Raw genomic sequence first — 14,632 nt, 5'->3', positions numbered from 1 at the left:
TCTACTTGTATTTCTAATATTTTTTCAAAGGAATTCTTTAAATCCATGTCTCTATGGATGGATTACTGTGTGCAAACCAATCAAAACCAGCACGGTGGTATAAAATGTCAAAGAATAACTATAAAGAGACAAAGGAAACGGGGCCGTTTAGGGGCACTTTTTCCTTCAACTTACATGAATTTGTTTCAATGTAGTTTGTTAAAAATGTAATAAATTGTCCCTTTTAATTTTAGTATATCAAGATATACTGGATGGACAACAGAAAAAAAAGAAAAAGCTTCAGCTGTTTTCCATAAATCCTCTTCCTGGTACTACCATTTTATTTTAACCAATGTCAAATTTTCTCTTGCACAAGTCAAATTTTGCATTTTGTGAAGGTGAAAATGTTCGTGTGTTTTTATTGCTGCCTTATATTAAATACATAGGAGTTTTGTGAAGTTTATTTGGCACTTCCTCATAAAAACACTAAGTTGTTTTCAAATATGAGAAGCTAGTTGTACTGTTGCGCAAACTTCCACGTTCATTTAAATAGAGTCAAGTCGGACACAGCTGCTATCCAACATTTTATTTGACAGGCAGATCTTGCAAATGACTCAAACCATTTGTTTGAAAGTAGGGTCAGGAGTTTCATGTCCCACACTATAAAGTTAGCAAACATTACATTCAAATTAGAAAAGCCTTATTTTACAATTTTATTTACGAGTTAATTTCAACATTTTAAATTAAAATCCATTTAGTAGGAGACAGGTTATTTCACAGCTATGTACAAATATTTGTGTCAGGTCTATGAATGAAAGTAAGTCAGACAGAGACTGAAAAGTGGTTTCTATACAAATGTGGTTAACATTTCATGTCATCAATAGGGGAGAATGTGATCAGTTTTGGAAGACTGTACTCCTGCTTCTTTGAGGGTGATGGTGTCCTCAGTGTATCTAGGTCTAATGAGAAGACCTTGTCTGAGGATTCTGTTGGCGTTGCAGTCTCTATTAGCCAGTCTTTGTCCAGACCAGACACTGTGTTCCCTGACAAAAGGCACACTGGCATTCCCCTCTCGTTTTCCATAAATGAGCCTTTATCACACGCTTGCTCCTTCGGACTGACACAATGACTTATGGCTAATGGAGACTGTTTCGCCTCAGTCTTAAGGAAGGGCATGAGGAACTCCTCATCTTCTTCCATCCTCATATCCACTGCATCGTCGAGGCTCAGCAGACTGTCGCAGCTTGACAATTCAGGAAGAGTTTCATGCTCAAGGCTGAACTGGACCGCACTGCTTCCTGTGCCACTGGGGCTGTCAGGGGCCTCGTTAAAGGTGTCCCATAAAAGCATGGATTTGAGTAAGACCCCCTGGTGGCAGACAGGAGGGCTTCTTTGGCTTGGAGGACTGCAAGAGATGCTCTGGGAGGGAGCATCAGGACACGGCACTCGAGGTTCCTCGAGGGGTGTGCGCCTCCCTTTTATGCTGTCATTTAACTTGGCTGACTGTCGAATTTTTTCTGCCTTGTCTTCCTCAATTGCCTTCCGCCAGGAGCTTTTCACATCCATGACTTGGAGAAAACAAGGGATCAAATCAAGATTTCAACACATCAGTTTTTCTACAAATGTCTTTTATGAAATTCTTCAGAAGCACATCAAAAGTTAACATCTGCGGACATAGTATACTTGCACATGGCTTACTCAAGCTCTCAGGTGTACGTGGCAGTTGCTTCCTAGCAGAGAAGGGATCTGCATGAAGAGTGCTGAGGAGACCCTCTAAGTCCATATTTTTTACCCTGCCTTCAGTGGGACTGGCCGTAGTTACAGCATCTGCAAACTAACACACACACACCTTAAATTGGGATTGAAAAGCTTCCCTAGTTTTGTTACATGTAGTCGTTTTCCACCCACATTCTTAAGCTTCAGTACTTTAACCCCTTGACCTTTTACCTGGTCAGCAAGGTTGTCACACTCCATGTCCAATATCTGCATCTTGGACCTCATGGGAGCTACCTTGGGGTGAACACGGGCAGTCTTCCTCACAATAGACTAAAAACAAAATAGATTCATTTATAAATTTGGTGGAATCACGGAACTGGTAAACACAAACTCAAGGTGGAGTATATTTCATATATACAGACATCAGCTAAAATACAACACTAACCTGAGGTGGCAGGACAGGTGGGGTCCTCAGGGAAGGGGATGGAGGTGTATCAAAAAGCCAGTCGAGAGAGGTGTTTGCTTGTGATGAGTGAGAGGTAAGCGCAGGATTTTCAGTTCTCTCAGCTGCTGCAGGGCAAGAGCTGTTTTAAAGAGACAAGCGTTTTGTTGTTCAAATACAGTATTTTGCACAGTTGCATATGTAGTACAGCACAGGAACAGTGCAACACTGAGCACATTACTGTAATGTAGCTATTAACAGATTTGCAACCTTTATTATTTGGTGCTAGTCCTGAGCCAAGTCGGCCTGTTGTCCTGCACTTGTTTTTAGACCCATAGTTATACAGATGAGTGCAGGGTCAGATAGCTTTAAGTGTCTGCTCCGTATCTGTCCGTGGTGATTTCCCTCAGTTCACCGCGGTCATCAGAGAGCACGGATGCTATAGGGAGGACTAGTGTCGGACAGAGCACTGCTTAGGACTGTCCAGGTATCTGCCTCCCAACAGAACTAAACACCACACCTATTAAGTGATAAACTATAAATTGTAAATACCATTAAACTTTCTGTTCAAATATCACAGTACCTTTTCAATTCAAAGTAATGTGCACTGGTTCCTTCCTGTGATTTACTCTCATTCAGCTTCTCATCTGAAACATCCAAAGTGGGATCAAAAAACAAGACAAAAAATAAACAAAAGGAAACAAAAATGTCATTACACAACCTAATACAAAGCTAGTAATATAGTCTGATTCTGCTCACCAAGAAGTTTAGCTGGGTACCGGCTGAAGACGCTACTTTCATAACTAGATTCAGCTGCTGGCTCAAATGACAGTGGAGCCATTGGTGAAAGGAAGCTAAGAGCCTACAGGGAACAGGGAGGAAAAACAAAAACAAACATTGAATCTACAGTAAAAAAAAAAAAGCTTCAGTTTAAACAATCTCTCTACCAACACGTGTCTGCATAATATCACATTTTAGCAGTTTTATTTTTATTTATCTAATTGTGATTAAAAACAACGCAGGGATTGAATGTTGTTCAAAAACACTTACTGGATCTTCACTTAGAAAAGAGACTAAGGGTGTATCTTTAAGGGTATTCATCCACTTCCTGTCCCACTCAGCCTCCAACTCTCTGATGGTACTCCTAACCTCAGGAATTTCTTCCTTAGAAACTTTCTGTCTGGGGAGGGGAGAAAAAAAAAAAAAGTGGTTAGGACACTGGTGGTTAAGGAAACAAATACTCTTACGGTAAATTAAAAATGTTCCATTTACCATCACCAATTCCAAACCACAAATTCGGGGTTTTGCAAGTGTAGCATATTCTCTACAATCTAAAATTTAAGCTGCACATTTGAGAAAATTTAAAATGAAAATCTGTAATAAAGCTTTCAAGTAATGTCACATTAAGTTACATCACAACACAGGTTTGAATTTCCCTGAAGTGCATGTGACTTGACATACCTGATAAGATGAAGGTCCTGCAGCACACGTGCCATCTGCCGACTGTTGTCTTGCAGGTGCTGAGGACTGAGCTGGGGCTTGGGGACGTGAGAGACCAGACAACGCTCACCCTTCAGAAGCTGTAGTGCATGTTTCATCAGCTCTAGTACACACAGGAGGTTTAGCTGGCCGTCCTCATAAACATTCCCTGAACTCAACTGGAAAACAGGCATAAACACTGGTTGTGATGTGTGTTAGAAGTGTTGATTTTGGAATCAGTGTCCTCCAATTCAATACAATACATTTAAACCCATGTCTGCACCCTTAATAAAAGTTAGTAAAATGAAAGGTGACACCAAGTACAGACTCAAGAATCCAACTGAGAAAACTTGGAAAAAGCAATGAAATATGCACTCACCTGATGTGGGAGCTGTTCAATCCTCTCCTGAAGACTCCGGGGAATCTTGAGTACTCGATCTGTCCCATCCAGGGTATACTGGTCTACGTCCCCTTTCAAAACACTTTCCACTGCATTCTGGTTGTCTTTTGTGGTTGATAGCATTTCATCAATGGCTGACCACAGGGATCGCACCTTAGAACAAACACATAGTTTTATGAGGTCATTAAACAAAAACAAAACCCATGTTTAAATCATTTTAATTTTAGAATTTATTGAGCTCCTAAAATCCCTGTGGCAAATTGGCAATAGTATGAACCAACTTAAAAAAAGACAAGAAGCACTGAACCACAATGTTACCTTCTTGGTCTTCTCAGCTGAAGAAATTCCCTCCTGTGTAGAATCATCACCGTGTTTCCTGAAGAAGGAGCACAGATTAAACAAAGTGGACAGAAGATTTGTCAGACATATTCAGGAGAAGTTATACGCACCTGAGAAGCTCATCATACTTGGCACTCTCTGCTCTGATGTCCCTCATGGATTTCACCAGAAGCCTTCACAAGGAGAACAACAACAAAAAGTGTAGTTTATACAATGAAAAACCTACAAAATGGCCAAAATATGTTAACACCTAAAGATGCAAACCTTCAGAATATTCAACGTAATGTGGATGTTTGCCCATGCTATTTAATGACACTGATCACAAACACCTTCTGGAAGCTCCCAATTGGCCTTGTTAAGCAAGGGTTTACTAATTAGCACCCACAAGCAGGTGGGAGTGAAATAAACAGCCAATCCCAAACAGTGCCAAGAACAATGTCTTTAGACAGAGGATTAAAGTGCAATACCCCCAAAAAACTAGGGGCACTGGAGAACTGATAACTGACTTTTCAGAAACCACAGTTTTACCAACGATTTTAAATCACTCTCTCGACAGTTGCATTACTGGTGAACTAGTCTGGTGACTGAAGCCGTGTAGTTAAAAAACACAACCTTAGTTTGAATCTAAAAGGAAGAACATCTATAAGAGTGGCTCTTGTTGCATAATTGTGATGACCTCTAATTAAAAAGAAATCAGTTGATAATAGGCAGGAGCTGTGATCTGTACAATGGGAACAACTGCTGTACCCAAAAAGGTGGCACCACAGTCAAAGTGCCGTTGCACTAAACAAGATAATCATCCAAGAATGACACAATAAGAAAATAATATAATAAACTACAATACTATCAACAAAGACATGTTTTTTATTGACATTTTTACAAAAGCTGTTATAGTATAAATAACACACACTCCATATGCAAACAATTTCCTTCTTATACACTCAAAGCATCTATCAGATCGTCAGGAGTTTACATTTTGCAAGTAAAGTCAATTATAAATAGAGTATCACAAAACATAATGTTGCAACACTCAGTATCTTTTCACACACCTATTATAAAAGCAAGGGAAACTGGATTTGACTCCCATAAGGTTTTCTGATACAAGTATGAATTAATAAAACTACAAAACACTTACTGGGCACGTCTCTGGTACTCATGGAGAAAGCGATCCTGATCCACTGCAGCCTTCAAAAACCTGGCAGTAATCAGGTTGAGTCTCTTCACTGCCATGTCCACGGAAGACGCAGGCATTGCTGCCGCCTCTGGAACCCAGCTGTCATCTGACAATGAGAACATTTTTTCAAAGATTACTGGCTAAAGCTGTGTCATTTTACACTTTGCGGTTGCAAGCAGACAGTGAATATGGACCACTACTAATAAAAAAACAAAAAACAAAAACAAAACAAGCATGATTTTTGTATCTAGACATACAGCACCTGTGTTGAATGTCTTCATTTCCTGCAGCATGACATAGCTGGCCAAATGAAGCATCAAGCTGATAAACTTGGGGCCTCCAGGGGAAAGGAACAAGGATGCCACCACTTTGGACCCAGCATTTGCAGTTTCATCCTACGCACAGTTAAAACAGGTGACTAAATGATGTGGTATGCTAAAAGAGTCAAACCTGCGGAGGGAGAATAGAACCTAAGGCCCTGGGTCAGTTCAAACCAGTGTCTTTGAGTTTATGTCATTTGCATGTTTTGCGCTTGTCCATCATTACAATCCCTGTGAATCTTTCTTTATGCTTAGATTAATGATCATGCTACAGTACTGTAGATAAACTGTACACAAAGCCATTGAGGACAACGTACTAGATGGAAGAAAGTACTGATGAACGTAAAAGGAAATTAAATTAAGCAGCAAGGATATAAAATATTCACCCACCACCCATTTGGGGTGACAGAACAGGAGTATGTAATCCGTGAAAGGTAGTCAATCTGTACAGACAGAGAATATGAACATAATGGTCAAACTCTTACCATTATTTCTCGTAGCCAAGCGCAAGTAACTTTGCGGAACTCAGCATCCGCTTTGTGATTGAAAACGGGCCAGCAATGCCTGAAGCCAAAAACAAACGCACATGTGAATCGTATACACGTTTTCAATAAGAATGGCAAAAGCTGCTCAGTCTTCATTTACCTGTATGATTCGTGAAATCGTGTCGGGTTGAGTTTCTCCAATAGGAAATGAATTACAATGTAAAAAGCATCTTTGTTTGGTTTTTCGAACATATTCCTATTGACGGAAAAAAAAAGTAGATACAGACAGTATAACATTAACTACTTCCTATAATATTTTGGACAACAAGTGACGTTAACGTTGAATGGTTGTCTCCAGCTGATTTTGTCTTAATATGTTTACGTTAAGCACAATGAAGAAAAGAACTCACGGTCCCAGGTTGATGTGTTTAACATTTATATTGGCTTTCCCCGCGATCGTCGTCTTGGCAATATCCGGTTGAAATCCCAACCCCAGAAGAGCAAACCACAGATGTTTTCCATTCTCTTTCTGCAACAATACCGGGTTCGCCATTTTGACTAGATTCCAGAAGGTGTGAGAACCTCCTCACTATTATACAGCTAGCCAACTAGCTTTAGCCTAGCTGCTTGCTACAAATTTAACTGTTAGCCGTTAGCCACTTTAGCTTCCGAAGTTGTGTTTGTTAATACGCGTCTAACAAGACATTATCAACAAGATACCAAACAGCTACGTGTGTTAAGGCATCTACTTCAGTTGTAGAAACGTCTGAATCCTCATTTGTTAAACCTCGTTTCACAAATTCTAGAGTCTAAAACGAAAGAGAAAAACACCAAAAGGAACACCAGGAACCGCCAATTTTTCCAATAGTCCACCCGGATGTTGTTAACAAGTACTTCCGGTGTGCAGAAGAGGGCGTGAACAACGTTACGTGCTATTTTCTTGTAGGGGACAATTGGCTCCTGGGTGACACAACAACCGGCCAGTTATCAATACATGATCTGAAGAAAAATAGTCAAAAGCGAAGACGTGTTCGTGAAAGGTTTACATTTCATTGACGATGGCTGCCAGGCAAAGTTGCACTCTATATAGCTGATGCATTACATGTTGAATTGAATTGAAATTTCCATCAGTGTAATACGTTTACATTTGTAAATATTGCATTTGAACTATTTATTTCATTGGAAATAAATGTTCGATGCAATGTTACAAAAATAAAAACCTAATCTGTTTCCTAATCTGAGTCTCGCATTGAGACTCTGTTATAACAAACACGATTTTAAAAAAAGCATATACTTTATATAGCGACTACTATTATGAGTTACACATAGTGGCATTCAAATGATTTAGTCTCTAAACACTATGGAAAGTCCGGTCATAAGGTCAGGTCTATGACATCTCAGAAGTAATTTCCTCTTTCAAGTACCATATTATACCTTTACTTCCTCAAGATAATGCATAACAAAATAACAGATGTTAAAGATATTTAACATGTAAAAGGCTACACTTAGATTTGACTTTGTACAATGTAATGTTAATATCGCATTCACTTTATAGCAATACATGGCTCCAGTCTACATTTACCTAGCAATAAGTCTGGGGCATTGGGTAAAGGAAAACAGACACGGGCTACACAGAAACAGGTTTGTATTTTTTTTTTTTAATAGCAGAACATACGATTATTTGTTTCCACCACAGTTAAGCAGAACAGAGGAATAGTGTGAAACAAGTATTTTTTTTTTTTTTCCCTAATAATTCACATTCATTGTAGTTCTTTTAAAACCAGCTGGCAACACTCCCCAACCTTAGATGGATCAGACACTGATGAGTACTTGGAAATCTGAGCGCTGACCCCCAAAGAGCGAGCCAGGTCCTGGGCTGTCTGGTCTGATGCCACAGTAGTTCCCAAGGCTACCAGCAGCCTAAACACAGCCTCTTTGTCTTGTACGGTCTCCAGAGCTCTACTGGCCACAGAGAGGCATTGAGCCTTGGCCTCAAGGTCAGGTTGGCTGTGCAGGCAGACAGTGTAGTTAAGCACCAGAGTGGCCAGGGCAATGTGGATGTTCTTATTGCAGATGGTGGTCAGGTCAGCAGCACGTGATAGCACCATTTCACGCTGAGACATGAGGAGGGCTTGGCCATGCCTGCCACTGAAGCAGTTACACAGAGTCCGCAATGCCAGCATCTGGTTAGCAGGACGCCCCTCAGGCCTCATCAGGTTCAGCAGGTGGTTGCACAGCTGGATGCCCTCTGCTTCTCCACAGAGGACCTGGTTAACCTGCGGGTGGCGAACTGCCAGCCTCATAATATCCACGACAGGAAACACAATGTCTACAATCCAGAGGGACAAAAGACAAATTTGATTAAATCGGTAATAAACTGATAAACATTTAAAATCATGTACTTACTAAGAGTTGCTTACTGGAAAACACAAAGCCAAAAAATAGAGGATGATACAAAAAGAAAAATCTGGAATGTTAGACAGATGTACCTTCAGGCCAGTGCGAGGCCTTCCATAGCAAGTTGATCTGCTGGAGAGTCGGTGGGGGCTCGTTGGAGTTTGGCCCACTGAGGGACAACAACAGCCCCTCAAGGCCTTCTAGAACCTCCTCAGAGAGCTTGTGCTCCTCTGGAGCACCTCCATTCAGCTCCTTTAACTTAGCTGTAAGGAAAAGATCATATCACTGACTCCTCACACAGAAGGAGAAGTTTAATGAACCAAGTGAAAAGGCGTTTCAGTAAAATATCTACAACAAGGTTTATTACCTTTGCTCTTGGTTTTGGATAAACCATGATTTAAAACGAAAATCTTGCTTTATGTTGTTTCATTATGCAAATAATTCTTCATGAGCATCACCATTTGCTTATATTATTGTACATTACATAGCTGAAATAAAATCTTGCACATGAAGAACATAGCTTGTTGAATCTTCTAGTGACACATTATCAAACCCATATGTGTAATGCTCACCAATGATTTGCGGAGTATTTGCTTGTTCAAAGGTTACACCATCTGTCTTGGGGAAGTAAATGTTGGTTGTTTTCTGTCTGAGAGCTGCTGAGGAGTAGGCACCTCCTCCTGTTGAGCAGGAAGGATTGAGAATCAATGGATCCAGCAAAACACAACCGCTTCATCCCACATTCATGTAGACACATGCAACTAAGGTAGTTTTCAAACTTTTTGTTTTTTTTGTCTGGTCCGAGTCAGTGGACCAGTTTGTAAACTGGAAGAATGAAGCAAATGCATCAACTAAGACATGTGAGAATTGTCTTGTCTGCTCATTGGTTAAATCAATCTGGGGTGGGAACACAAAACTAAATACAAGACATGGAACCTGTTTTGTTCCATAGAAAATTTGCTTCAAAACAGGACGCAATTAGTACAATTAGCATTTGTTCATAACCGTGGTGATTATCTAGGCAATAAACAACCAAAAAACAAAAAACGCTTCGGCACTTTGTAGAGAAGACAAGCACTTAACTAGGTTTTGTTAGCTAAAACATGTTGTTTTGGGCCTTATTAGGATCAAATCATGCTCATACCACAAACTAACTGCTCTACGGTTAATTTGTTTCTCAAACACTACAAGGTGTCAGAGAAGCTCTTTGGTCTGCAATGACACCCATGTGTGCCTAAGGGAACTACACCATGGTGGAAAACAAAACCAGAGATAAATTTGACAGATGAGGTAGAACTGAAAACACCCCAAGTTATAATTTAGTTCAGTCATGACTCAAAGCACAATAATTTTAACCCTTATTATGTCAATTGTTCAAAGAACAATTGTTTTTCTTTGACTTAGTTCTACACTGAGCTGTCTGAAATGCAGTGCTTCTTACAGTAAGTGGCTCACCTGTGAAGGGATCTACCACCCCTACAGGAGCAATGAGGTTTGGAGCAGACCCTGGGATGTAACGACCAGAGCCTGTGGAAACAATACAAATTTGAAAACATCTGGTGAGCCTAAGTTTGGGAAAAAAGCTTGCAGTAAAGAGATTGCACCTGTAAAGGGGTCAGCTCCAAAGCCTGGACGATTATCAGAAGAACCAGGGATATACCGAGCTGCTCCTGTCAGATGAAGCGAAAGAACATCTTTAGGAAAAATGTGCCCAATTTAAATAAATGACTGTAATAAAAATATAACTACAGTAGATAAGCACATGTCACTGAATGTTTCAGAAAAAAGTAGAAAAATAAGCTCTCCGGTGTCTTTTGGCCTCACCAGTAAATGGGTCGCCACCAGCTGGCTGGGCCTGTCCCAAGACATGACCTTTGGTGTTTTCTATGATAAAATTGGCAACCTGGTCAAGGAACATTGGGCTGAGGTCATTCTTTTGCAAGAAGTTGTGGGCTGTCAGCCAGGGGTCATCTGCCACGTTGTAGGGCAGCTTCATAGATGGCCCTCCTTCATTCACATCAATGGTGAAGACGTAGTCGTATTCCTGAAAGAGGTCAGCTCGTTCATGACTTTTCTCATGCATGCATGCTTTCTTCGGTCTTGTTAGTAACGAGGGGTTCTTACCTTTCCTTCATACATCACACTCTTGGAGGTCTGTTGATTTGAACCTCCAACCACATCGCCAATTTTCATCCAGCGACCATCGCTGACATTCCACTGATATGCCTCCACTTTTTCTCCATCTTTGATCAGCCGTGTCTGTCCATCACGATTCCCTGGAGGTAACAAGTAAACAAAAACCCTCTCAATGTAGAAATAGCCTGGCACGTTTTCATTATTTAACTGAACTGTAAGGTCACCAGACATTTTAATTTGATTTATGATAAAATACACACTGATCAGTTTTTACCAGGCTCATTAAGGTGTTCCCTTCCTGGAAGATCCTCCACTTGGATGTCTCCAAGATCGCCCGTCTTGGGATCAATGGTGGCTTTGGAGAGTTCATCCTCGAAGGCCTGTAGGTCTTCTGCACTGGCCATGCGGTCCTCGGCTTCCGTAAACACACGGATGATGCCATCACTATGGGCAGAGGAACAACATAAACAGCCAATTACCATTCTCTGTTCACCTAAGAATAACTTTCATATGAGGGCAACTAAAAAGAAAAAGACCAAGGTTAGAAATAGACATGGAAAAGAGTAGAGAGGATGAGTATTTCAAGAATAACTTTGGTCATTTTGTAAATTAATAGTATTGTCCACCATCAAAATACCTCAGCTCTTGTTCAAAAACTCTTCCAAACACATCAGCCAAACACACCATTTCACTGAATGATCTCTGTCTTCATAACGCAGTTTTGTGATGGCTTTAGTATCTGTATGGTTATTGTGTACAACATTTATAGTGTGGCAAATAAAGAAATTATATCATCAGTGGCATGATGGCAGATTGTGCATAGCAAATCCAAATCCAGCTCATTCACCTGGCTCCAACAGCTATGTCTCCATTAGGTAGAATACAGCAGCACCAGACAGACTGGGCCGGCAGGCGGATGGTCTGAGCACATTCACCCTTCCTCCATATCCTTAAGGTCCTGTCCTCTCCTGTGCTAACAAAATCTGATAGAAAAAAGTATTGGTCTATGGTCAGAGAGAACTGGAAAGGTTCAACAGGGGTGTCACTAATATATTTCATTGAATTGTCTCAAATACATTTCATTGCTCTTTATTAATGAACAAACCTTGGCTATTGGGGAAGACAGCTAAGCTGTAAATGTAGTTGGTGTGGCTGTAATACACTTGTACACATTCGCCTGTCACCAGCCACCTTCTGATACTGGTGTCATTGCTGCAGGAGAAGAACTCAGTGTTGCTAATGACTGTCAGTCCCCGCACACAGTCCTCGTGACCTAGCATGGAAGGAGAAGAAGAAAAAAAAAAACACTTTTACCTAATGAACATACAGCCTCTGGATAATCTTATAATTGTTTGCAATTATAATGGCTGAGCAAAAGTAATCCTTATCCCACAAATGTTCCAGTTACCAGCAAGACCTTAGAAACATAAGCAAACTTCACTGCACCACTTGACCAGCCGCTGATAATTTTTACTATTAGATTGAATTAAACCAAATTACGCGTCAAACAACTATCATGAGCCAGTGATGTTGTGTGTATACACTGCTCTATGCCAAACCAAAATTGAAAACTTTTTAAGATTTAGTTGCTTTAACTGAATACACTCACCTGTAAATGTTTTCTCACATCGGCCAGCTTTCCAAAGTTTGATGGTCTTATCTGCTGATCCAGATAACATAAGGCCTTGCTCAGGTAGTATTACCACTGCCCATACTGCTGCAGAGTGGCCCTGAACAAACAAACTCTGTCATACTCCCAAATCATATTTTGGCCTATTGACTGCATGGATAAAATCACGTTAAAGCATATAAAAATGGAAACAAACCAGAATTAATTATGCAATCGACTCTTAATTGAAACGAAATCATCCTAAACGGTCATTGGTGAGCAGGTTTGGGAGGCAGAAATAATTTCAGCGTCTCATGCGAGAAATACACAATGGTAAGAAAGGAAGACTGTAAAAGATTATGTGTAAACATTAACCCCAGTTGGTATCAGAGGAGGCAAACTGCCTCCGGTGTACCATCACAGATGCACCTGCATACCTGCAAGGTCATCATGCATTTCTCATTGAGCCAGACTTTGGCCGTGGTGTCCCAGGAGCCACTTAGAAGTGTCCCAAACTTTCCCGATGACAGCGAGCAAACTGTGAATGTTGGAAAATTGGAAGCAAATACTTGGGTGTAATAACAACTAATAGCAAAGCAAACGAGATCTTTTTATTGCATTTATATACGTACGCACGGTGGAGCATAACTCACCTGTATTTTTGTGACCCTCAAGAGTGAATAGGGGCTGTGGTCGGTCCAGTGAGAAAACACAGACGTTATTATCATTTCCACCTGTGGCAATAAGTCCGCGGGGATATGTTTCACTGGGCGCGATGATGCATACACAGGATACAAAATTTGAGTGGCCAGACATACAGTGCATCTCAGTGAAGCCTCTGTCGGGGCTGTCAACAGAGGAAAAGGAGAGGAAAAAGCTCTTAGGGGAAAATCATTAGGATTTAATATTCTAATACACACAGAGTGCACAAATCCTCTCTAACTCTGGTGAATTTTGGCCACTACTTTGAACACCTGTGTTACATCGAGAGTGGCTACCGAACGAATGACAAAGCTAATTTGAGTGCACGTTAGCATTGCGCTTACTAGCCAACCTAGGCATAAACATTAGCACGGCATTCTAATTAGCAGCTGAGATGCGAGGATGTTTTCAATTGACTTGCGTCTTTTCGCTTGCTAAGAAGTTACTTGAAAACTGAAACTAATAGTAGCCAACCATCGTAATAACGTAGTAACAGGGCTAATGCTAGCTACCTTGAGTTCGGTACCCATACTCTTCCGGTCCGGTCTCTAGAAACAGACACGAAAGCTCCCTGTGGAAAAAGTGCAGTTGCGAGTCCCCTAACGTCCATTTCGTGGCCCGGAATGGAGCACCTGAGTCTGTAGGAATTAGATGATGCCATTTCGCCCGGAAAACACAACGAAACCACCACTATATTGTAATGCCAAGCGGCGTTGCTGTCAACAAACACCGGCCGCTAACGCTAGCGGAAAACGAATTACGTCACTTCCCATTACCTTTAACATTACTTAAGTGGAGCATGAGTGGCGATGGCTTCGAAACATATTCTTTGTGTGTATATTTACACACACACACGTGTGTGTATATATATATATATATATATATATATATATATATATATATATATATATATATATATATATATATACTTCTTTTTTTTTTAAATCACACAGGGTAACAAAAAAAGGCATGCACACATGCATTAGTCATGTTTGTCCACGGTGCGGTAGCAGACAGTTTTCTCTGAAACCGGTGGTGCACGGCGCACCCTCATCAAGCCACGTTAAACAGCAAGGATCCAACGGGAAACTGGGGGTGTTGGCCTCAAAATAAAAGATTAACGTTCGACATTGGAAAAAGTACCGGTTCCTGCATCAGTCATTACCACGACTTTCTCAAAATAAATACATAAATAAAAGCTAGAGGGCTAGATAGCAAATAAATAATTGACACACACAGACTCATTTTTCCTTTATCAAACGTCTTTACACTGAACAGTAATATAGCAAACTGTTATTTAAGAACTTGAGGTTTTTAGTTACACATTGTATAGTCAATCTGTTTGCATCATATTTCTATATTTCCATGTTAATTTTATGATTCTGTAATTTTCTCAGCATTTTATTTTATTTTATTTATTGGTAAGCCGATTTTAATTTTTACCTTTAAGAGCC

The 14,632-nt window shown here is 40.5% G+C and overlaps 2 protein-coding genes and 1 non-coding gene across 4 annotated transcripts; all 3 read right to left on the bottom strand.

Annotated features, from left to right (window-relative positions):
* Positions 1-550: 550 nt before the first annotated feature.
* Positions 551-7,218, bottom strand: haus6 (HAUS augmin-like complex, subunit 6). The gene is made up of 16 exons (XM_067525242.1): positions 6,745-7,218; positions 6,495-6,590; positions 6,335-6,413; positions 5,792-5,924; positions 5,491-5,635; positions 4,466-4,528; positions 4,335-4,392; positions 3,996-4,169; positions 3,599-3,795; positions 3,188-3,317; positions 2,897-2,999; positions 2,721-2,784; positions 2,141-2,279; positions 1,927-2,025; positions 1,678-1,813; positions 551-1,547 (listed from the first exon to the last, which is right to left on the bottom strand). Exons 1-16 carry the CDS (start codon positions 6,885-6,887, stop codon positions 841-843), a joined length of 2,466 nt encoding a protein of 821 aa, XP_067381343.1. The 5' UTR covers positions 6,888-7,218; the 3' UTR covers positions 551-840.
* On the bottom strand, positions 2,508-2,638 carry LOC137138704 (small Cajal body-specific RNA 8). Its single transcript, XR_010916230.1, has one exon. It is a non-coding gene; the product is annotated as a small Cajal body-specific RNA 8 (non-coding RNA).
* Positions 7,219-7,972: 754 nt separating the features above from the next.
* Positions 7,973-13,941, bottom strand: plaa (phospholipase A2-activating protein). 2 transcript variants are annotated; one of them, XM_067524991.1, is made up of 14 exons: positions 13,691-13,940; positions 13,130-13,323; positions 12,914-13,014; positions 12,477-12,597; positions 11,973-12,140; positions 11,715-11,850; positions 11,142-11,311; positions 10,856-11,007; positions 10,556-10,775; positions 10,336-10,401; positions 10,187-10,258; positions 9,304-9,411; positions 8,824-8,994; positions 7,973-8,663 (listed from the first exon to the last, which is right to left on the bottom strand). In XM_067524991.1, exons 1-14 carry the CDS (start codon positions 13,837-13,839, stop codon positions 8,095-8,097), a joined length of 2,397 nt encoding a protein of 798 aa, XP_067381092.1. In that variant the 5' UTR covers positions 13,840-13,940; the 3' UTR covers positions 7,973-8,094. The 2 variants fall into 2 exon arrangements, with proteins under 2 accessions (XP_067381092.1, XP_067381093.1); XM_067524992.1 differs by lacking the exon at positions 10,187-10,258 and having other exon boundaries at positions 13,691-13,941.
* Between the last annotated feature and the right edge of the window lie 691 nt (positions 13,942-14,632).

This window comes from Channa argus, chromosome 12 (genome assembly GCF_033026475.1).
Source record: "Channa argus isolate prfri chromosome 12, Channa argus male v1.0, whole genome shotgun sequence".
NCBI classification, from domain to species: Eukaryota; Metazoa; Chordata; class Actinopteri; order Anabantiformes; family Channidae; genus Channa; species Channa argus.
The sequence above is the reverse complement of the archived record's forward strand: the minus strand, read 5'-3'. Positions and strand labels throughout refer to the sequence as shown.